This window comes from Cygnus olor, chromosome 1, assembly GCF_009769625.2.
Source record: "Cygnus olor isolate bCygOlo1 chromosome 1, bCygOlo1.pri.v2, whole genome shotgun sequence".
In the NCBI taxonomy this organism is placed as follows: Eukaryota; Metazoa; Chordata; class Aves; order Anseriformes; family Anatidae; genus Cygnus; species Cygnus olor.
The window spans coordinates 23,963,728-23,988,871 of NC_049169.1; the positions used below are offsets into that span (position 1 = coordinate 23,963,728).

Sequence of the window (25,144 nt, forward strand, 5' to 3'; positions counted from 1 at the left end):
GCTCACTGTCTTTGAAGTCTTTGAGTAGGATAGTTTACCATTATATACTTAGAATAGCCCCTTTCAGAACCTACCAGTTCACCCAAACTCTATCCCTTACGTTATCTTCTCAGGAGGTCTCAGGCTCAGTTCTGAGTTGCGTCAAAGCTGTTTTCCCAGTTATTTCTTTCTGTGCATTATCAAAGGCTGTTATTTTACAATTACTTTCACCACCAAATTATTTTCCATCTTTGGGTTGTCAATCAATTCCTTCTTGTCAGTTAGATTTGAAATGCTGCTTCACTAGTAAAAACAAAGTCCTATCTTCAGAAACTGAAACTTTGTCCCCAACACTGGCAATCTGTGCACCTGTTTTGTCTGTAACCTCATACGAGGGATCCATATAATCAAAAGTTATACAGATTTTAAAAATCTGCCTTATTAACTGGCCTTTTGATGCTTCTGATTGTAGTTCAAAGACTCCTTCTCGTCTCCTCTTCCAATCTTCTGTTTCACTTAAGATCCTAAGCATGAAACAGTGTTCTTTCCCCTTTTGATCTTTACCCACAGATACAAAACTCTTTCATACTTTTTCTTCCCCTTTATTTGATGCTATTCTGTTGTATAACAAACACGGTACAATGTTTTCTTTTACTGAAAACAGGAAAATTCAGGCAATAGGATTTATTCATTTTTGATCGTCTCATAAACTCTCCCATTCTTAGTCTTCCTCAGAGCTTTATGTGATGTACATGGAACATCTTATCCTGTTTTCTCCTGTTTCTGTGAGAAAACAGGATAAGATGAGATGAAAAAAACAATCATACATTCTTTGCCAGACAAGACAGAGAGAACCTATTTTTCTCATGTATTTCAAACTCTAGGAAGACAGAATCAATAGAAAGAATAAGGCTGGAAAGGACTTCTGGAGGTCATCTAGTCCAAGCTTTTGCTCAAAGCAAAGTTCAGAGCTAGATCAAGATGCTCAAGACCTTGTCCTCTTAAGTTTTGAAAATCAGAAGATTTTAACTCTGTCCAGCAAAATGATCTTCTATATGTTTTCACTTCATGACATAATTGGGCTTGAACATATATGCTATGTATATTGGATGTTTCAGTTTCCTACAGTAGCCAGCAGTGACTGGGAGAGCACCTGAAATGTTTGGTTATCTAGTTGCCTAAAACCTGTTCTAATTACATAGATTTGTTATGAGGAAAGGCAGGGGGAGAAAGTCATGAGGAGACAGGCATCTAGCCTTGGTTTATGATGAACACTTATCTTATCAACCTACTGTTAATAAAGTCACTAAAACCATAAAAAGCAAGATTTAATTTTAACTTGGTTTACTGGCCTGCTTTAGCAATGGCTAAAGGTGATAGTTTGGAAAAATATTAATCAGAGTTAGCTATTTAAAGTCAGACCTATTTTTTTCAGCAGTTTCTACAGGAAAGTTCATCATCAGCCATCAGCCATGAAGATTCTTAACTACCTCCTGGTCTACCGAAGGTTTCTGCTCATTGTCCTCACCCCACTGCTTTTACTTCCACTCCCACTCATCATCAAAACCAAAGTAAGTGACCTGCTGTGACAGGTAATTATTTTGCAGCTGTATGTCAAGCTTGAGATTCCCAGATCTTTTCAAAATTACTTCATTATGTTTGCACTGTGGATTTTTGTTTGTTTGTTTGGTCAACTCGGAGTATTTTCATAGAAATGTATAGAAGACAACAGCTTTAATGTAAGATTCTGTGCTGGTTGCATGAAGCTCTGAATTATATATATTTTTTCTTGTTTAGGAAATGTTTTTCTCATTTAACATCACCCAGACCACCTTGAAAATCCTGTCCTTACTATTACATTTTGGCTACTTTTAATCAGCTCTGTATGTTTGACAGTGGAGTTGAACTGACAGATGAAATTACCTTTTTATTTGATGATAGATTTTGTTAAGTTCATCATATACTGTGTTGTCTGACAGCAAATGACTGGAATGAATGTTCTGAGAAATTCCCTCTGGTTCCTAAATATAGCATAGGTTATGGCAGAATGCCTTAGTTTTATTTCACTTGAAATAAATTCTGCTGGCATTCAGTAACCCTTGTGACAACTCCAGGCTGATGGAACAGCTATCTTATTGTATTAGTGCTTCCATTTGGCACAGCCTGATATCAGCAGAACGAAATGGAATTCTCCTGTGATGCGTTATCACACATGCATTATACATAACATGTATAACGAAAATACATTAAAGTCCAGTTCAGAAGTCCTTGCATCACATATAGATAGCAGATACAGAGCAACAGGCTTCACACTGTCTCACTTCACAGTTTCACTGTTCCTCTCAGAGCATTAAGAATCTGCAAAGTTCTTAATGTGGTAGTACTTAAGTGAGATAAATATTTGTTAGATGATAAGTGAATTGGCATTCTTAAGTTGTTTCATATATAACACAAGCTTTCCCAAAAATAAATGCTAGACATAGATGACTGACTTGGATTTAATCTTGATTTCAGTAAGAGGTTCCCATCCCCATTTCATTCAGATCCTCTTCTACTGTAAACAGTCTCTGTTGCTGTTAAGTAGTTTCATATCCTAACCATTGACATTAAAAGATCTAAGCCATTTTCTTCAAGAGCAGAAATATAAATCAAAACTACAAAAAATGGGCTTCTAGAATTCTAGAAGAAACTAGGTTCACTTAATCTCTTTATATTTGGCTGCATCCTCAGTTGTTTCCATGTTGTTTACTCTGCCTCAGCCTAGACTTTTCTCATTTGTTCTTTATTAGCAAAGAGATGGCTGCATTTTACTGGCAGCACTGAAATAAATCCTGTTTTCCAGAATTCTGAATGAAAGTCACTTACTAAAATTACAAGTCTTAAGAACAGTAACTGTGTTTCTTGTCAGGCTTGGACAATGTTTTTCATATTAGATGTTATTCTCACCTTATTGATACTGGTGACAAAATTTAATTGATTACAGAAGAGCCAAAATTTGACTTATTATTGACTGCAAACACTCCAAGAGGTTTAAAAGTTGCATTCTGTGTGCTTGCAGCTGCAGAATGTTTGTTATGTTTGCTTGTAACAGAAATAGTACATGTAGCCAGCAGGAGCAGGAAGGTGATCATCCCCCTCTACTCTGCTCTGGTGAGGCTGCACCTCAAGTATTGTGTTCAGCTTTGGGCCCCCCACTACAAGAAGGACATTGAGGCCCTGGAGCATGCCCAGAGAAGGGCTACGAAGCTGGTGAAGGGCCTGGAACACAAGTCCTGGGAGGGGCGGCTGAGGGAACTGGGGTTGTTTAGTCTGGAGAAGAGGAGGCTCAGGGGAGGCCTTATTGCTCTCTACAACTACTTGAAAGGAAGGTGTGGGGAGCTGGGGGTCGACCTCTTGCAGATAACTAGCAATAGGACTAGAGGGAATGGCCTCAAGTTGTGCCAGGGGAGGTTCAGGCTGGAAATGAGAAGACATTTCTTCTCAGAAAGAGCAGTCAGGCATTGGAACGGGTTGCCCAGGGAGGTGGTGGCGTCACCGTCCCTGGGGGTGTTCAAGGAAAGGTTGGACCTGGCACATGGTCATGGTTTAGTGGGTGATATTGGTGGTAAGGGGATAGTTGGACCAGATGATCTTGGAGGTCTTTTCCAACCTTAATATTTCTATGACTCTATTATTTATGTTCATTCATGGTCCGAGAAAGCTCCAGAATGAGCTATACGATTAATTGTGCGTGAAGGAAAAGGAAACTGTCTTTTTTTCTGCCCTTTCATAAGTGGTAGAATTTAAGTCTTTCAAAAAATTCTTTAGAAATATTTACAGACTGTTTTGTACCTTAGCAAGATTATCGATAGAAGACAGTAAGTACCCTGAATCCAGGTCCCTTGACTCATACTAGTTCCAGGTGGAGGTAATCTCTCAGCTGACATAGCTGTACTTTTTGCAATTGTGACTTTTTTTTTCCTTCTGTGTGATCCACTCCTGTTTTCACTAGTGTTATTTGTATTCTAGGAAGCAGAATGTGCATACACACTGTTTGTAGTTGCCATCTTTTGGCTCACAGAAGCTTTGCCGCTGGCTGTTTCAGCTTTGCTCCCTGCCTTTATGTTCCCATTGTTTGGTATAATGGAATCCAAGGAGGTAATCTTTTTCTTTTTCCCTATCATACTATAGATTTCAATAACAAAATCTGCAAAGAAAGAACAGGATGGGTTAAATCCATGGATTTGCTGAGTGCCAGTCACAGTAGGCCTATTTCAAACTCATGTGATTTGTCCTTAGGACTAGTCCATATTTCTTTTTTACTTTTTTTTTTCTTTTTTTCTAGGTTGTGATTCAGTGCTTAGATGCCACTCAATGGGAAAATGCTAGATAGATTTAAGATATCCTTAATGTTACGGAAGCAGTATGATACAGTAAAGACCCCGTGTGCAAAATCTATCTGCACATCAAAGAGACGACACCACAGATGATGATATTTTAAATCTCTATGTTTAAAGGTGTTCTTTTCTCTGTTCAATAGGTGGCTATGTTAATAAAAAGCAGCATTTCATTGGTTATTTAGATTGTATGTGAGACGTGACTGATGATCTTAGGTTGTTTATACGGCAAGCCTTATTTTTCTTTGGGTTTTAACACTGTGTTCTTTAGTGCATTGTTATTTGGTTTAAATTAAATTAAGAACTTTAATGAAATTTTACATGAAACCTTTAATGAAAGTTTAAACCAAAAATCTGTCTCTGTATGCATTTCAATACATATCTGTATTGAACTGATAATATCAAATACTAACAGAAAGTCACCATCTAATTAACAAAACTTTTTTTGTTTTTATTTCAGGTGGCATCTGCTTATTTTAAAGACTTTCATCTGTTGCTAATGGGAGTAATTTGTTTGGCAACATCAATAGAAAAATGGAATTTCCACAAAAGAGTGGCTTTGAGAATGGTGATGTTGGTGGGTGTCAACCCTGCATGGTACGTGCTAAACAATGTCTTGGAGGACATTAATACTTGTGGAAAGCTTCAAATTCCAGAAATAATTGCCTACTGATTATTCTGCAGTAGATATCCACCCTTTCTTTTCTACTGAAACAAAGCAGATATTTGAAATGATATGATTGATTTGTAGGTGACACTTTATTATTTTGCTGAAATACTAATTATAGCACTGAAAGTTCCCTACAGTGATTCTGCTCATAATAAGGAACCTTCTAAACAGCAACAACAACAAAAACTGATGAATATGTGAATAATGTAAGGGTCCTGTTTCCTAATAATGGTTAGTACTTTCCATACCTGATGCCTACAACCAAAAATCTGTGCTATGCTTTATATTTATCTGTATTTCAGTACTGTTTGCAAAATTCTGGAAACTTCACAAATACAAGAAAGGAGTTGAGATACAGAAGAGGGAAAATAAAGTCATAAAAGTTGTGTTGGCAAAGGAAAAACACATGAAGCACAATGCCTCTATTTGTGTTTTTTCTTTGTCAACTTGTGAAGAAAATATCAAAGGAATAGGAACTCCCCCAGCTGGATGAGGTGATAAGAGAAATGAAATCTTGCACTCTTTACTGACTTGCTATCAACATATATCTTATGAAGTGAAAACTTTTCTTTGCTTGCAAGGAAAACTTCTAGGAAAGCTTTAGGCCCCCAGATTCATCTGTCAGCACACCAGTGAGGCTGCAGATAAGATCTGTAAAATGAATCTGGCTTCCCAGAATATACAATGCTTATGACTTCTTGTCAGAAAACAGAAAGTGATGGGAAGTAAAAAGTCAGAAACTTTCTTTCTTTCTCTCTTTCTCTCTTTCTCTCTTTCTCTCTTTCTTTCTCTCTTTCTCTCTTTCTCTTTCTCTTTCTTTCTCTCTTTCTCTCGTTCTCCCATTCTCTTTTTCTCTCTTCTTTCTTTCTTTCTTTCTTTCTTTCTTTCTTTCTTTCTTTCTTTCTTTCTTTCTTTCTTTCTCTTTCTTTCTTTCTCTTTGACAAAATACTCCTTACATTCTCTTTCTACTGTATGCAGTTATCTTTTGGATGAAATCTTGAAAGGGAGAATACAAGTCAATGGTGTGCTCCACTAACCGAACGCTGCTGAGGAACATGCTGTGGATACAGAAACCTGCATCCAGCTGCTGAAGATACCTGGAGCAGTTCCACAGATAGCTTTGTAACCCTGAGGAGGCAGAATCCCTCCTATCTCAGCTCTATCACACTTCCTAATTATGGTAACAGGATAAGTTTATGATAAGATGATCTGTGAAGGAGAGGATCCTCCTGCCTCTCAGCATCTGTTGCTCATAAGCTATATGCCACTGCAAAGTGATGCACGCTGTTCTTTGTGCATGACCCCCCTCCTCCACAAGCAAGAGTCCCCAGACAGTTTGTGCACACTGGAGCCACATCCAGCCCAAGGCAGAGATATCACTGTAGAAGTTTCCTGCAGTAGAGGACATGGGGAATACAGTAGTGGGTGTAGGATAGCAGGAGTGTTTTCAGCAGGACCAGTGTTTTCTGCATAAATGTTTCTCCTGAAAACAGAATTCTTCCCCAACTTCCATCTGAGGACCTAATCAAGAACTGAGTAAAGTTAATGGGATTTATAATAGTGCTGACAATTTGTGTTGAATCAGGTCTGCCACTTGCAGTTCTGCAGATCATTTTGTCGTTATGCAATTAAAAGTGCACAGAGGAAAGACAGGGTATCAAGGTATTGAACTTTTTGTGCCCATATTGAGAAAAAATGCAAGTTTGAAATGTTTTTGCCATTAGCTGAAATGAAAGGCTATAAGAGAGGCATTTTGAATGCTATTTTTATGTCATAATACATTGCTTACATTATTTTCATATTAAATCTCATTTTCATGTGCTGAGTAATCAGCACACAAAGCTTTTGATCTAGGCCAGACAAAGAGCTTTTCAGGTTGCACAAGTGACTTCTCATAAACTGCTGTAACACCACAGTCCCTTCACTCATGTTTGCTGCCTTGCTATGGTGATGCATGGCAGGTGTCCTGTGACATTGCCAACACCTTGGGACAAGAAGCCAAGAGAACTACTCTCATTTACAACTCCAAGAGATGCATTTAATATGGCAATGTAGTCTGTATGTCAGATTTAACCTAAAATCACCAGATGTGACAGAATATTTGTTTGTTTGTTTTTTAGTGCAAATCTAGAGCGACTCTATTAAGGTAGATGCAGTTCCTATTTTGAAGCAAACTTAGCACAAGCTGCACCAAGAACAGACCAAGACTTATAATGACCTTCTCTTATAATGACCTTCACTTTCCTATTTAATATGAAATAAAACTTTTATCGAAGACTTTGAGGTGTAGGTTAAAAACTAAGTGCCACCTACTGAATTGCTAGTACTTCTCCCTATAACACCTGGACTGATGTCCAGAGGACTCACAGCCTAAGCGACTCACAGCCCAGAGTTTTGAGCTAGCTTGTACAATACAAGACTAATAGCATTAGCAGTATAGCCATTTTAAGTTTTATCTGAATTTGTGACATGCATGGCGCTCTTTCTTCAGAGGTGATTCATATACAGCATTATTCTGTAAATAAACATTATTTCTTCCATTTCCATTTATATTTATATTTTCCATTTTATATTTATATTTGACCCGTATAACTCTATTTCAGTGTGAAAATATCTTTGATCAAAATCATTCTAATTCATCAGCTTCCTCAGGGGTCAGTTACAAGCTGTAAATATTTACTGTTTCTTACGTTCAAGCTTTCTGTTGAAAAAGCTTTCCATTTATATTAAACAGCCTGGTGATAGGAGGTGTTGCTGCAGCAAACAGACTCATCTCTCCTGTTCCAGGCTTACGCTGGGTTTCATGGTGAGCTGTAGTTTCTTGTCGATGTGGCTCAGCAACACCTCTGCGGCTGCCATGGTGATGCCGATTGTAGAGGCTGTAGCTCAGCAGATCACCACAGCTGAAGCAGAAGCTGACGCACTGGAGATGTCTTACTCTAACGGCTCCACCAACCTGGCGCTGGAGCTCGACGGTAGGCATACGGTGCAGTTTTCGTTTGCCCACCCTCACTCTGCAGCACGCCATACACCACATAACACGAAGTTGAAGGGCTAGGGAAGTAATAACATCATTATGTGTTTTGTTGAGAGACATCTCTTTGATTACTGTGCATGAGGCCTCTCACATTCACAAAGATTAATTAAAACTGAACAGGTGCAGAATACGGCAGGAGAGGAGAAGACAAGAGGCTGGCTTGTTCAGCCTAGTAAAATGAAGTCTGAAAAAAAATATGACTACAGGCTATAAATACACAGAAGGTTGAATGTTAGCAAGAGAAAAGAGCTCTTTAAGCTCTAGGGTAACATTGGAAGAACAAATGAATCTAAACTGGTTAAATACACAGCTGAATTGTAAATTAAGAGAAGATTTCTGATCGTTATGAGATTGAGACCCTGGGGTAATATGAGTTGTGGAGGATTAGGGCACAACTTAGCTGTTTTGCACTTGTAAATGTATCCATGGGATGATACAGAGCAGTTGCAAGGAATGGGACATGCTGATAGAGACGTTCCAGTTTTGTACCCCTAAACACTTATTTGTCTTTCTGTCAATGTCTTACAGAAAATATAGGAGAATGTGAAAACAGCGACTGGACAGAGAAAGGCAAACAAGTTAATGGGTAATAGTTATTCATTTCCTAAGTTTTCTCTTAAGAATTCATCTAAGTAGAACATCTGTTTATTGCAATTAATACTTATGTTTTTGCAGATATGACAACGATATGAGTAGTACTGTGTGCACAATTGAAAAGGAAAATGAAAAAGAAAAGGAACAGGTATGTAAGGTATCTTTTCTTATGCTGCTAATGTGTGCAATTTGGTTTTAACACAAATCTCACTCCTATGTAACTCCTAATATGGTGCTGCTAGCAGTGAAGCTAGTTTTAAGTTAATAAATATATGTGTAGATACACATATACATACAATTTGCTTACTTTGTTATTTTGTTAGTGGGTTTGTGCCTCCAAGGTGTTTTATATAATTAAACCAACCTCATCAGAGAACAGATTCCATATATCAGGTGTATATATATCAGTATTTATAAAGGAAGTTCCTATGTAAAGACTGAGGCAGTTCAGGCAAAGGACTTCAGGGTTTGACTCTCCCTTCTTTTCCTTTGCATGAATAATTGCACTGCCACTGCAAACCAAACCACACTTCGTATGGCTGTGTTACCAGCAAATTGTTTGACTGTTCTGGGACATCCTTGAATCCTATTTTTGTGCTTGATGATGAGCCCTTATATGTTAATCAGTCTGTATTCTTACTAAGCAGAACCTACCACCTGCTGAAACAGGGAGAAAAAGCAGAGAGGACAAATACAGTGGGATTTTCAAAGTGATGTGCTTATGTATTGCTTATTCTGCTACCATTGGAGGGTTGACAACAATCACAGGAACATCGACAAATTTGATTTTTGCTGAGCACTTCAATACGTAAGAGACTATATTAAATTATTTGTATTCTTCTTAATCCAGAATTTTAACTGATCTTCCTTGAGTTCTCAAATGGCTCCCCTGAAATGCATTAGAAACCTTACCCTTTGATTTCATCGTACTTGATTCTGTTACTTTCTTTTCTTTATTTTTGTTAAAGGGTTAAAATGAAATTGCATGGTTGTATTTGACTTACATGGAGATCTGTTAGCGATTATCCAATGCATACTAAAGGATGACCATTCTTTGGTTGAGGAGTACTCCACTCTTTGAGTATCTGCGTGGAAAAGAATGGGATTTTATGAAGAGAAAAACACTACTAAGTTCAGGTCCACTTAGCAAAAAGAATCAGGAGACTTCCAGGAGACTATGCTTAGTGCATTGCTGAAATGAGAAATTTAGGTCTGTTAATCAAAGAGAAAGCAAATCATTTCAAGCCAATCTGAAACTTTATTTTTTAAAGGAACACTTTGGTTTGAGATTATTAATTTTTTTTTAATATTCCTTTTCTAATTAAAAGTACTTCAAAATTAAATTTGGCAGGTGTTGTTCCAGACCTTTTGAAAAACCAATAGTTCTTGTTTAACTTTTTTTTTTTTCTTCTGCAAATTACTCATTGCCAGAAATATTCCTACTCTAATTTTAACACAGAAAAAAAATAAACCACAATCCTGTTACTACCCTCTGCCCAATATTCTGTACTGTAGACAGCAGAACAGTGAAACCTGTATTCTGTGAATGGATGAAATTTGCCTTCAACATACTGGTAAAGAGAGCTGAAGTGGTACGGTCTGTAAAACAGTCTGCACCAGACCTTGTAGCAACATTGTTGATAGCAACAATGGAACAGTACGGAAATTATGAGAGATTGCCTGTTATTGGGGCAAAACAAACAGGGCAGATTGTGGCATTGTAAGTCCTTCAGACTTTTAAACATGTAAGTTTAAACATATAAGTTATAAACTTACAACTTTTAAACATACAAGCGTTTCTGGTTCAAGCAGGCTTCATACTCAAAAGCCTAGGAGAGTCCAAGATCAATTACTAGGCATAAGAACTGTTCTTGTTCATTTCCCTGAAGTTGTAGGAAACCTGAAAAAAACTGGCTTGCAGCTGGTTTTTCAGTTTGTCTTAGCTGTTAACAATCTCTTCAAGAATGCATAAGCAGATTGCTGTTCTCTCCCTGGGTCTTCATCCTCTGCTAGGAGCATGAGGTGTACATGGAGCACTGTGTGTATAATCCAGTTTTATACCCCACCAGGTTTTTGTTTAATCTTTACACAACCACTGGGCCTAATCCTTAACTTAAGCTGTATCTACCACCTAACTGTGCAAATATTTTTTCTCTTTAACTGTCCTGCACCCCTCCACTAAGAGGTCTCAATTGTATTTATGTCCTGTCTGAAGGGGGAATTGACCCATTAGCATGACTTGGACACATCTGCAGTCTACCTTTTTGCATTATAAGCATCATAAGGAGGATAATTCATAAGCATCATAACAAGCATCATAAGGAGGATAATTCAGCAAGAGAGCTGTATACACCAAGAATATGCTTGGGTCTCCACCTCAGTGACAAAACACTGAGGAATTCTATATTCTTCATAACTTCTCAATTTTAGTATTAAATAAGCTACGATCAGTGTTTATTGTTCTCCCCCTTCCCTCCTTTTCATTTGTAATATGAAAAAGATGAAGAGGAAGATCGTATTTCTGTGTTAGTGTTGCAATCTGTGCCTTGCTGGGAATCCTCAGCCTGCTGTTGATTTAGGACATGCAATTAAGCCCTGTTCCACTGAGCAGAAGCAAGCACTGGCAACAACGATGCTAAGCATCCCTGCCAGTGAGACCAACTTCCCCAAGGGCTGCTTTTCAAGACAGAATTGTTACTGATCCTCTCAGGGTCACTCTATTCATTCTTTAATTGTGCACAAAGAGACACTACAATATAGTGTCTAGAATATATCCAACTGAAAAAAATATATAGATATTGGCTCTGATACCAAGAAGCTGATTAGAGAGCTGGTAGGCTAAGCATTACTCTACTCACCACTTCCCACGAGATACCCAGAGGCCTTTACTTGCCAGGGGGCATCAGTGAGGATAAGTTGGTCCTCACTGCTCCCTGAACAGATCCTTAGTGGTGCTGGGTCCCTTTCTTCTGACTCCATTTTTGTTGTTGTTTAGTATTTTATCCCTTTCTGTATTGGTATGTTTCCTGTTGAATCATTCAGGCTGCTACAGTCTGCCAAGTACCTCATATCTGCAGTTTTACCTCTCTTATCTTACGTACCTGTGCTGTACAGACTTCCTCACAGCTCTTTCACATGACCAAGCAGTTTCTCCTGAGCTGCAATCCAAGGTTTGCAACTGGGCTGTATCAGTGGCGCCACGGATCCTAGGGCCTAGGCAGCTGCACCCAGGGGAAGGCTGTGGAGAGGTTACAGAGGGAAGCCTGTCATACACAGCACTGCCAAGGAGAAAACTGAGCTCTCCTGTGCTTAAGGAAGAGTAAATCCTGTAAGGAAACCTTTGATTCTCCAGTCAGGCTCACTGACAGTTTCCTCAATTTCCCCAATGCCATTCTGATAACTGAGTTTGACCTTCCAACGTGAAGAATCAAACTTTGCCAACATTACATTATTTTCAACCTCAGCAATTTTATAAAAGTCATGAAAAGAATAATCAATCTTGTCTGGATTTGTTCTATGAAACAAGTTTGTTGGCATTTGTACTGTTTCCCTGGAAAGAGTGCACTGTTACTGACCACATCACTGCAATATAGGAATTATTAAAATCAATCACATTTTCATTTTCTGCAGAAAACAGATCTGGAAAACAACTAGTTCAGTGTGTCCTGTCCATCCTTGCCTCAGGCAAGACCTATAAGCCAACTATAGCAGATAATCCAGCCAGTGCTACTTAATAGATATTTTTTGTAACCATTTATATTTATTATCCAATCTACCTGAGAAATATTTGCTACTGAAATGAAGATTAGATAACTTTATTATTAAGATTACTATAAATGCTTAAATATATGTTCAGCACTGCACAAACTCACCGTGAAACCTGACCGACATAAATTAATATTTTATAATGGAGTTGACCCTTTAGTATAAAGTTGTCAAGAGCTTGTTTTCTGTTCAATAAAGAATTATCAAGCATACGTCAAAAAATAAGATCATAATACTTAGCAAGTGATGAAATGCTAAGTCATTGCTGTGCTGATGTCATTTTTCCTATCTTGGAATACGTACATTCAAAAATCAATGTGGCTAATCATGTAATAAAAGCTAAATAGCCATGTAATCTATAAATTCTAATTAATAGCCATTTTCACTGTCTCATCACTATGTACAATTGCAATTTACCACGTCCATCTCAAGAAGTGGGTAGGCGTTGTAGTTTAGTCCCAGCTGCCACTTTAATTGCAATATATGTCAACAGCATAACAAATATAGATTAATCCTAAAAATTGCATAACATGTGAGATAGCAGTTATAATAAACATTTATTGTCTCAATGACCTATGAGACCATTGCATTTGTTTTTCTTCTAGCAAGGCATGAAATACAAAAGATTGCATAATAATTGAAAATAGTCATTGCAGCCTCCTTCTGGACATTGTGTTTTCCCTTCCATCTGATTTCTGCATGAAGGAAGAAGACTATCCAAGAAGGCTGGAATTTTCTCACTTGTAGCAGTAGAAGCTCTCTCAGCAGAGCTGCAGGGGCTCAAAGATGAAAAGAAATCTGTTCATAAAGTAAATCGACAAACTAAAGATAGGATTCATTATTCTGGCCTTCTTGCCTATCTGGCATCTATCTCATTCAACAGTAAATTTATTTCTTTCAGAAGACCCAAGCCCATTTCTCCTTTTTTGAAATGCACATGGCAGGGAGAGATGTGGTTGTCAAACCCACATCTGCAAACAGCAGATGAAGGCAGCCTCAAAGAGACAATGTGACTTGAGAGATAATCTACCTGACAGATAAACATCCCCACCTTTTCTGGAAATTAGTAATAACAAATTTCTTTCTAATGAGTTTTGAATACCTTATGGAACCTTCAATAATAAACGTCTCAACATTGTCTCCACTGTTGTCTTCTAAGTTCATTGGAGATTCAAGCATATTTGCTTGTGCTAAAAGTCTCCTTTTAGAGAGCAGCTTTTCTTCAATTCTGCTTCTTTCAGTCCCAGTGGCCCTTAACACTGTGAGTGGCCCTTCCTTGCCTCCTGAACAGGTTAGACACACCTAGATCAGTGGCATATACACAGATCTGTTGATGATCTGATGCTAAAGCAACTGTGGCACAGCTGCAGGGACAGTTCCTGTAGTAGTCATGATGATCAGGAACAGCATAGGAGGGTGAAGGAAGAGGCCACCAGAGGCCACCTCATGCTGAAGGCAGCTGCCAGCCAGAAGCACTCTCTTGCAGCAGAGGGCTTTCTGGCACTTCTCTCAAGTCTTCATTCCTCATTCCTTTGCAAAGCTTAACTAAACTTTTTTTTTTTTTTTTTAAACTTTCATCCAGACGTTACCCAGATTGCAAGTGCATCAACTTTGGATCCTGGTTTATCCTTTCTATCCCCATCACAGTTGTTATTCTGGTGCTCTCCTGGGTCTGGCTCCAGTGGCTTTTCCTTGGGTTTGAGTAAGTAAACGATGTAATCAATAAAAGTAAAGGTTGATGATATAAAAGATGCTTTATACCAGGAGTAAATATTCCACCTAAGTATAACAGGCTTGTTAAAAAGATAATTCAGCAACAGCGATTTTACATCCTTGATTAGTAGAGCTGCATCTCTGGAAGGGATAAGAATGCTCTAAAATAAGGATCCTTGACTACTCAGCCCAGTATGAAAAGTCTATATCATAAATGATGATATCCCTTCCTTTAGAATACACACACATCACAATTAAATATTGCATGTGTGCAAGACTAAAGAATATGGAAATTATGTGCATTTTCGTCTAAGACCTGAAGATGTTAGACAGGCAGGATGTTGCTCTTTGCTGGAATCAGGGATTGACTTGAATACTTGAGAAATACCTGTGCTATAAGCTGGGTGACTCCATTTCTGAATGTAAAGTAAAAAAGTCCATTTTTTCCAAAATTTTTATGTGGTAGCATGTTTTTATTTCTCTTGGAGTTTGTGCTTTTAAGGTTTTGCAGAGAATAATATTTATTTTTGGCTGATTCTTCAAAGTCTTGTTTTCCATGAATTCACTAACACCTGCAGAGATAACAATGGGGCCTCCTGTCTTCCAGTTACATGGTTACGTATGGTTCAAGAGATGAAAAGTGAGACTGCCTACTCTTAAGCAGACTTAGAATAAGCCCAAGCTTACCAGTCTGTATCTGAACATTTATTCTTTCATTTTTTTCTTGATTGTTTTGATAGTGTTCTTTTTAATATTATGGAAGAATGAAAACCTAGCTTGTAGCAACTGTTCTGCTGATCAGTATGCAGGCTACTTACGTAATACTAACTTTTTCATTAAAAAACAGAGTAAAGCAGAATCATGTGTGACTTTCATTAAACAGACAGATTATGCTTTTGATTGTTTCAATTACTTCCCATGATTAAAGCTTCACCCTTCTTGTGAGCAACATCTGAAATGTCCTAAACCCATTATAGGATAAAACAAATGAGCTAGTCAATAGCAGGACACATTTTGTTGCTGCCTCTGTCAATCTCCCACTGGACTTTTCCAATTAATTCCAATGCGCTCAGTTTAGTATGTGATAATTAAATGGGAGACACTGCATTGTAAAGTGAGAAATTTTTGTAAAATGCTATTGCTAACTGGAAAGGGTGGACATTTTTTTCTTCTGCATACACTGTTAATCCATCCTTCAATATTGCTGATTTACCTTCCAGTTTTAAAAGCATGTTCAAGTGTGGCAAGAAAAAAACAGCTAGAGAAGAGGCCTCAGCAAAGGTGATTCAGGCAGAATACAAGAAGCTTGGACCAATGAGGTATGTCAAACTATGAACCTGCAAACAAGAACAAGTAAACCCAAGTGTGAATTCAAGGAAATGTATAACCCATTGTGTTTCTGCTATAGTTACCCAGAAATTGTTACACTTGTCCTATTCATTTTAATGACACTGCTGTGGTTTACCAGAGAACCTGGCTTCATCCCAGGATGGTCTTCACTTTTCCCAAAGTAAGTAATCTTTTTGATACACCAGTGAGAACTGTACCAGGTCTTAATTGCATACCTTCTTTACTTCACAATTAAAAAAAAAAATAGAAAAGAAAAAATGGAAAAATAATAGAAAAAAATGCATTTAATACTATGGAAAGATGCCACGATGACATTTTTTAAAACTTTTGTAGTGTATAGAGAATAGGTACAACTCTGGCAGTTCCATAGAGGTATGTGCTGCAATATCTGAAATGTCCTAAACCCATTGCAAGATTAAACAAAGTACCTTCTAAAAAGGATTATGCCTAGCTTTTAGACTTGATCTGGTGATGGAGAAGGCATGATTGGTGTTACTCTTTCCTATTTCCTTGCCAAATCTGCAGTTGCAAGAACAAGATCTTTGGTTAGGATTTTTTGATCTGCTGCCATTAGTGACAGCCCAACTTCTGTGCATACAGGCCAACATCCTCTGCTTTGATAGCTTTAATTATTGACATAAATTACTGTCTGTTCATACATAACTCTCACAAAGTCACAGTTAAACAAACCATCAAAAAGCAGGAACTATTCAGGAACTACTACACTTTTTTGTCTTTTTGCTTCAGCTTGCTTATGCAGTCCCTTCCCCAGGATCACCTAGATGTATTTTCACTAAGAAATTGCTTGGTCTTCCAAGAATGTATAATACAGTGATGCCTGTAATAGCTCCTGTTCTCTTGCTGTAATTACTGTAATTTTGGCATTGTTCTGTGATAAAGGTCTGAATTTTGCTCTAGAGTACTGGGAAGTAGTTGGAGGACTGGGAGGAGGGACTGGGAGGAGCAGGACTTTGTGCTGTTTAGGCCCTTGTGGATTTAACATTTATCACTATCTGAGTCAAAGGCCAGAACTAGACTCAGATGTTAACTTGATATTAACATGAATGACATGTGCACTCACATCCATCATCCCTCCTCTCTTTAAATATGCTCCCACCATTCAGGCAGTCCATCACACACACACAAGCATGCACACACACACCAGTGCTCTGCTAGTACATCTGGCAAGGAATAATTGTAGCCCTTTGGAGATTTAAAGTGGGGAGATTTTATTTATTTATTTATTTATTTTTGGTAGAAATAGCATTAAGAAGTGCATAAAAACTAAGATTGTTTTAAAACGATTTACTTTTTTGTTACCCAAAAAATTGCAAAGGAACATTTTTTCCCTCATAACAACAATAGACCTGATGATCATTGTCTCATATGAACCACAGTAATCTTAAAGGGTTTTGGAGTGTTGACCTAATCAAGCAATCAGCCAGCTAAGCAATCAGGCTGGCTTTGCCCCCCTTTCTGCCTCATATTAACATTCAGTGCTCATTGAGCTCCATTTAATGAGATACATCTGATACTGAAAAACAGGCCTAGTAAACAACCTTTCAGATTTGGGTCTTATTACTCAAATGAATTATTTTAGTCCAGAGATCTACATTTTCCTATTTGAAGTTGTCTGTTTACTGTTGTCTGAGGATTTTGTTCACTGACAGGGAAGAGCAGAATATTCTCATACGAAGCGTGGTTATAGGTTCCGTGTGGGGATGTTACTTTGTGGATGCTTTCCTCGGAAGGAACTGCAAGCACGTGTCATGTCACATCAAGCTGAATCACGTTATAATTTCTGTGAGGTAACCTGAAGAGAAACAAAGCATGTGATATTCTCTAACAAAACCTTTAAGGGGAAAGAAAGCACGTATTACTCTTCAGACGTTTCCTATTTCTAGATAGCTTTAATTTATCCATCAATTGCGCTGATAGGCATCACACCAGGAATTTACAATTTTACTTTCATAAGCAACAGAAAACTTCCCAGTCATGATGAGTGGGGTAAGAAGCCAGCGCAGGTACAGCTCGGAGTAGTAGTTAACCATCATCTTTAAAGAAAACAAAGGAAAAACCAGGCAAAAGGCATCTATCAATGCATTGCACTTATTGCTGTCATGTCCAACGGGCTTCTATAGTGCATGAACTGTGGCTTACATCTCTCATGCACTTGTTCACTACTGCCTTTGTGCACACAACTGTTCAGTGTTTTGGATTTCAGTATAGAGTGACAGGCATGTGCACAACTTCCTTAAGTATATGTGAAAGAAAGCAAATGTATGGAAATATTTTCTGCCCTTACATTTATGATAGTACTTATTTTCTACAGGATTTTATCCCAGTCTTGAGTCAGCCTGAAGGAAGTTCTGTCACCTGCACAGATGAGCTTTGACCTTACTATAAAACTGTCCATTAGACTAGAGGAACAAAGCTGCAATGTCAGAGCTAAAGTAACTTTGAGAACCCCCTGGGCCATTAAGTGAGGACTTTTAGGTAGGTTGCACAACAGTCCCAGGGTCTTAAACTAGACAGGACCATCACCTCATTTCTTATAACATGCTAAAGATCAGAAGCTGCTACATGTTTCTGCGTGTCAAGCCTGGTAGAGATTTATTTTATTATAACATGAATTCCCAGAAAGCAACCAGACTTGATTTCAGGGTGGAAAAATATAGGTTCCTCATATTTTGGCATTTACCACTTTCTTTGATAGTTCTGGTAGATACTCATCTCTGTTGCCAAAATAAACAAGACTAATTTACACCTTGTTTGCTGTCTGCGTATAGCTTCCAGCCATCTGTTTTTGTCTTTCCCTGCTAGATTACTTTTTTTTTTTTTTTTTTTTTGGTGATAATTGCTTTAAGGATATACTTACCTGGTTTAATTATATCACGTTACAAGCTTCCTTTTGACAAACCAAATGGAATGATTCAAGTTTTGCCTTAAGAAACAAATTCTTATCACTCTCACTATCCATGTTCATGTTTTCTGCCCCTCGTGTGCATCTTCACAAGTTACTGAATACCCTTTTAAAATATAGACACTGATTTCTTTGAAATCCCAGCAGAAGGATTGGTATTCAGTGATGATATCCTCCCCACTTTTTGAAATGTCAGGCAATTCTTACCCACATTTGTGCTGTATCAGACTGAGTAGAGTTCATTTTTAAGAAACATTAATAGCCATACTAAATCAAATGCCTTTCAAACACACTTTACATTTATAAGTTAATTTTTCTCAAGGAAATTTTATAAGTCTATCAAAGACTAATCCATTACTGTGCTGCCTTGAGCCCCTGTTACCTCCCTCTGGAGGCAGATAGCAGAATGTTTTAATCAATGTTTATAACACTACAGAGGGAAGTGCAGGGTAAAAATGCCTGTTTCCTCTCCATCTGTTGACAGCAAAGGATCACACATCGCTTCTGCTACAGCAGTTTCCACCTATGTCCTGGCTTGATTCCAGGTTGTAGGGTATTAGCTTCAATTAGATGAATTTCAAGTTGGCCTTTGGCTAGCACTTTATGAACCTCATAAGAAACAGAAATTTCAACACTGGGCTGCAGCTGATTAGAGCTGATGTACACAAGGTGGGTTTCCTTCACTGTTCCTCAGGTTTTTGCCTGAATTTGTCATCATATTTTCCTTTTTCTTCTTCTCCTTCCTTTTTTTTTTTTTTCATGGTTTATTCCTTTCTTTACTGCTAATACAAGGCCACTGTGTGTTTTTTGTTGTCCACAGTCCTTTTTTCTACAATGATATCAGTTGGAGTCATTGTGCATTTTCCTTGATCAATGGATTTTTTACTTCCTTAAATAACAATCAGATTTCCAGTGTTACAAGCAAGTCGATATTTTATATGCAATTGCATTACAGCTTGGATAAGTAGACTTTGAAAATTATTAATCTCAAAATTCACCAATTATTGAAGAGCTACTGTCTGGAAAGGTCTCAAGTGTGTCTCCATAATAGTATGACCAACAGTAGGATGGTGTGCGTGTGTGTCTCCCAAGCAAGTTTTCTGAGAACAGTGTTTGGCACAAGGAATATTTTGCTTTTGTTTTTGTTTTTGTTAGCAAAATAATTGCACTTTCCTAGTTGAACAAAGGGGTATGCAAAGTCCTGCACCTGGGGAGAAATGACCCCAGACAGCAGTGCATGCTGAGGGTTATCCAGTTGGAAAGCAGTTTGGCAGAAAAGGATCTGGGGGTCCTGGTGGACACCAAGTTGAACATGAGTCAGCAGTGTGCTCTTGTGGCGAAGGACAGTGCAGCAAAGGACAGTAGCCAACAGGTCCAGGGAGGTGATCCTTGCCCTGTACCGGTGAGGCCATACATGATCTGAAGAACTGTGTCCAGTTCTGGGCTCCCCAGTACAAGACAGACACAGAGCTACTGGAGATAGTCCAGCAAAGGGCCACAAAGATGAAGGGACTGGAGCACCTTTCCTATGAGAAAAGGCTGAGAGAGCTGGGACTGTTTAACCTAGAGAAAAGAAGGCTCACAGGGGATCTTATCAATGTATATAACATTATATAACCCACACACATATATATATAGTATTATATATATAATTTATATAATATATGTATTTTTATATATATATACATATATAAAGTCTTAAAAGAGTGCAGGATAGGATGCTAGAGGAAGGGATTTTCTGATTTTTAACCCCAGTGTACCTGGACCTAGGCTAAAGTTGATATATAGGCAGAACCCTCTGCCTTAACAAACCATTACAAACTTGTTTTTTAAAAGCATATTCTGTGCTAGCAGACAACAGAAAACAGGAGACAAAATGTATTAGTGAGCCACTTCAACTTTTATGGCAGGTTCATTTTGTGACAGTTTTAGCTAAAACTATACTGGCTGTGATATCAGTGTGCTATACATATTAAGGTTTTGTGAATCTCACCTAATGATGTTGTTAAAGAAAAGGGATCTACCAGAGTACACATTTGTAACCTATAATTGGAGATGATTTTTCCCTTTCGGTGAAAAGCCTTGATTTAATATAAAACCTTAAGCCTGAGATCTGCTGGGAAGCAATGCATGCACCTACTGAAAATGCAGAGAATTATGTAGTATGAGGCTGAGAGGACTAACATATTGGTTCAGGAAAAAAGAATAATTTACAGTAAATATTAAAAAATGACTGAGCTTTAAAAACTGTTGGGTTTGACTTTCTTAGCAAAATTTTTTAATTCTATTGAATGACTAAGACTATCTTGACCGAAATAAGATGGGATATGTCACCATCTAACAGAAGCAGCTGGATGTGTTAAAATGGCCTTAGAGGTCAGCTTTGCACTTTGCCTGGTCTTGTACTCTGTACTAGTTTGAAGGAAATTGGATCAGCTGAAAAAACACTGGTGCAAGGAATTCTCACGCACAGGAAATGTTCAAAGTAAACACGGCCCTTGTGTCTATGACCACAGTGGTGACAGCCAGAGGAGGATAATAAAGTTCTGCTGTCTTCCCTTAGCTACAAGAGCATCATTCTTTGTGGGTAGGCACAGTGCTCTTAAGGCCTGTTGGACTGGATCTATTACAGAGCATATTAAAATTATTAAATTTACCACTGAACTGTGAAAATGAGTTGTTTAAGCAGCAGCTAATCCCAAGCATCCCCATCCCCCAGCTTATTCCTGCATGACAAAGTAGCGCACATTTACTCAGGACACAAACAGATGAATTTATAGGGCTTATATGTTCTGTTTCTGCAGATGTGGTGGGCTGACACTGGCCAGCTGCCAGACACCCACCCAGCTGCTATCTCAGTCCCCCTCCTCAATAGGGCAGCAGGAAAAAATATGATGGAAGAGCTCACGGGGAGAGATAAAGACAGGGACACCACATACCAGTTACCATCATAGGTAGAACAGAATCAGTTTGGGGAAAATTAATTTTATTTACTCTCAATTAAAACAGATTTGGACAGTGAGAAACAAAGACAAATTAAAACAACGCTTTCCCTCCTTCCCTTTCCTGAAGCTCAAATTTACTTCTTCATCCTTGACTCTGTGCCCTTCCACCCTGAGCAGCACAGGGGGTTGGGGAATGGGGGCTGTGGTCAGTCCATCACAGCTTCTCTCTGCTGCTCTTTTCTCCTCACACTTTTTTCCACTGCTCCACCATGGTCTCTTCCTCACGTCTGCAGGGGGATCTCTGCTGCCATGCCTGCAGCACCTCCTCCCCCTCCTCCTTCTCCAACCTTGGTGGTCACAAGGCTCTTTCCCTCATTTATTTTCTTCACTCGTCACATCCTATATGGCATTTTTTACTCTTTCCTAAACACATTTTCCTGAATTTGCTGCCATTTTGGCTGCTGGGCCCAGCCGTGCCCTGCGTTGGGCCCATTGGAGTGCGTCCAGCATGGGGTAGCCTTGGCCTCTGCTCACAGGGGAGCCCGCACCTGGGCATGGGCACATAACATAACAGACTGTTGTCCTGACTGTATATATGTACGTGCTTTTTTCTTCTGTTATTCTTGTTAACTCAGGTATAAAGGCTATGCTACGGATTCAACAACTGCCTTAGTGATTGGCCTCCTGTTCTTTATTATTCCTGCAAAAACATTGTCTAGGACTTCAAATGGAGAAAGCAGTTGAGTATCTTTTGATCTGGGTTTTATTACAATAAGGTGTCGAAGGTTTGGCTGTAAACACAACTCAATGCATTCAGTAGAGGAATGTTTTTAAATACTAATGTCACAACCTTAATACAGGATAATGCCTTGTGGGGGAATGAAGCCTCCCTGAAGCAGAAGTGGGTGACAGCATGCAGGCAGTGCAAGCTCCACGAGCCAGTGCTGTACAGGAGCCCGCTGTCTGCAGTCCTCTGGCACCAGTGAAAAACATCTTTCCAGAGACTGCTACAGGCTTTGAATTGGGCTACACAGGGCAGAGATCAAAACCTAAATGAGCCTATAGAGTGTTACCTTGGCAATCTGTATGAACGGTAGAGTTTTGTTGATAAAGTTTATCTTACTGATACTCCATAGCAGTCTTCCACACAGGGAAGGAGGGGAGAGGGGACTGCTCCGCTGGTGGAAACTTTTGTAGCTGTCGTCTTCAAGCTGTGATAGTTTCCAGCAGCCAAGGATGTACAGGTTGTTTCTGTCAAAGACTTTATTCAGGTTATAATGATTAGATTTTGCCTTTGAATATTTTCAAAGTATTTCTTCAGAGAAATAATTTCAAGATGTTTTTCAAGATGTTTTTGAATGTTGGTGGTTATGATTTTTTTTCTTCCTCTAGCTGCTTATGGTTACGCTCCACTGATTACTTGGAAGGAATTTCAGTCATGCATGCCCTGGGAAATAGCTATTCTTGTTGGTGGCGGGTTTGCATTGGCAGACGGCTGTGAGGTAATGCAATTTATAGAAGATCTGTGCAATTAGTATGACCCACATCAGACACAATTCAGACATGCAGTGGATTCAAGGTTATTCTCTTATTTTAACAAATTGTTCTGGTAGCAATATTGAACAGGATAAATGTGAATATGCAAGATTTTTACAAAGTGGGGGTGAGAAAAAAAAAGTTTTCCTTGACTTCAGATGCTATGAACAATGATGATTACTGTTAATTACTTGTTTTAATTTAAGCCCGATGTGGTAGGAGTTGTGTAGAGGTTTCTGAGGTAATTCCTATGCAGAGTCCTGCTGGCTACTCCAGTAAATCAAACAGGTCTCGGCCCAAGATTTGTTTATGAAGCCTGACGTATGTGTAGGACAAATTTTCTGAGTACATCTCCTCTAACCTTCTCAAAGGTGCAAATATAAATAAATGGAATATAGCTTGCATGGGTGCCTACAGGACAACAGTAACTTAGAAAAATGCACTTAAAAACATGTGGTAGGAACATAGAAATATTTCAGATGTTTTTTTTCTATTTTACACAAATACTTCACAATTAACAGATGAGTAAATTCCTGTTCAATACCATTTCATTATAGTTTTCTGTTCAGTGCTTTGTAAAACATAATCATGTTGTCATATTCCTTATGCAGGTTTCAAAACTGTCTGACTGGATAGCAAGTAAATTGACCCCTCTAGGATCACTACCCCTGTGGCTAATTATCCTGATATCATGCCTTATTGTCACTTCAGTAACAGAAGTGGCCAGCAATCCAGCCACCATTACGATATTTTTGCCTATATTATCTCCTTTGGTGAGTATCATAGAGGTTGCTTTTAACCAGAATGTGCTCTGTCATCCATGTAATAATACAGCTGCTCAAAGAACCATTTTTTTAAAAGTCTGCATAAAGTACCTCATAACTTTTTTTTTTTTCTTTTTTTTCTTTATTGCCATGTGCATTGGATAGCTGGTTGTTTTGGGACTTTCTTACAAGAGATGCTTAAAATTCAGTAAAATTAGGATAAAAGTGCAAGACTGAAAAATTGAAGCTGTTACTCCTATTTGAGTATAATGGAAACACTTGAAAGGACAGCGCTCTCAGTGTTTCTTCAAGACCAAATCTTCAAAAAAAACGGTTAACACTGCACCATTCAAGCTGTCGCCAAAAAGAAGAGAGGTCTAATAGATGTGCCTAGACGTACTTCTCATTTCTTCTCTCCTTTCCTCAGTCTTGTCCTTTTTTTCTCGTTATCTTTATCAAAACACCCAGTTCTTCTTCTTCAACACTTACCATGGCTATCTTCTAGTCTTTGCCACTTGACCAGTCTAGTCACATACTAATCCCCCTTCCCTCTCTCACAAGAAAACTCAGTCCTCACTACATTGAGTACCTCCTGCGCATTATACATAAATTCAACTTCATCATCTTTCTGGCAGTGTTTTGGTTTTAGTGCTTGTGCTGTGCCCACACTCTTTGCAAGAGTCTTTCATATTAGAGACTCAACTACAATTAGAGAAAAATCAGGTGTGAATTTAGGGTTCATTAACTATCCTGTGCTAGAAATACCTGTTCTCCTCTGGAGCATTCTCAGATATAATCTTATAAAGGAGTTACCAGAAAAGGTTATTTTTCACTATTTAAGCTGGCAGTTCACAGTTTGCTTGTGTTAATATAGTAAGTTTGCATTTATGTATTTAATTTAGCAAATGCATCCCCTGACAGTTGTTCTCTCTTTTGTTTTTCTTTCTGCAGGCTGAAGCCATTCACGTGAACCCACTCTTCATTTTGATACCTGCCACACTATGTACTTCCTTTGCATTCCTTCTTCCAGTAGCAAACCCAGCCAATGCCATTGTATTTTCATATGGTCATTTAACTGTAATGGACATGGTGAGTTTTAAGCAACACTACCCAAAGGGTTCTGATAATCACTCTGCAACATTATTGTCTGCATTTTACCTTTTTAAAAACTTTCTTCACAGTCTTGATATTAGTCTTTGCTTTCCTTTCTCCCTCCTTTAGGTGAAAGCTGGTTTGGGCATTAACATCATCGGAGTTGCTGTAGTTATGCTTGGAATTATGACATGGATAGTGCCTATATTCGATCTCTATACTTACCCAAGTTGGGCACCAATCATTTCTTCAAACAGCACGGGGTTGTAAAAAACAAACAAACAAACAAACAACAACACACCACCACAAAACCTGGGGATTGGTTTGGACTGTTTTTGTTTCTTTTCTGTTCCACTGGCATGTGGTGAGTCACTTAAAATGCTTTTTGTCACCATAACAA

The 25,144-nt window shown here is 38.4% G+C and overlaps 1 protein-coding gene across 1 annotated transcript; it reads left to right on the top strand.

The window, feature by feature from the left end:
- Positions 1 to 1,451: 1,451 nt before the first annotated feature.
- SLC13A1 (solute carrier family 13 member 1) lies at positions 1,452 to 25,144 on the top strand. The gene is made up of 15 exons (XM_040545386.1): positions 1,452 to 1,550; positions 3,988 to 4,116; positions 4,816 to 4,952; positions 7,813 to 8,000; positions 8,591 to 8,648; positions 8,738 to 8,804; positions 9,301 to 9,464; positions 14,004 to 14,123; positions 15,355 to 15,453; positions 15,543 to 15,644; positions 21,988 to 22,091; positions 22,745 to 22,854; positions 23,500 to 23,661; positions 24,604 to 24,741; positions 24,874 to 25,144. The coding sequence occupies exons 1-15, from the start codon at positions 1,452 to 1,454 to the stop codon at positions 25,012 to 25,014; spliced, it is 1,818 nt and encodes a 605-aa protein (XP_040401320.1). The 3' UTR covers positions 25,015 to 25,144.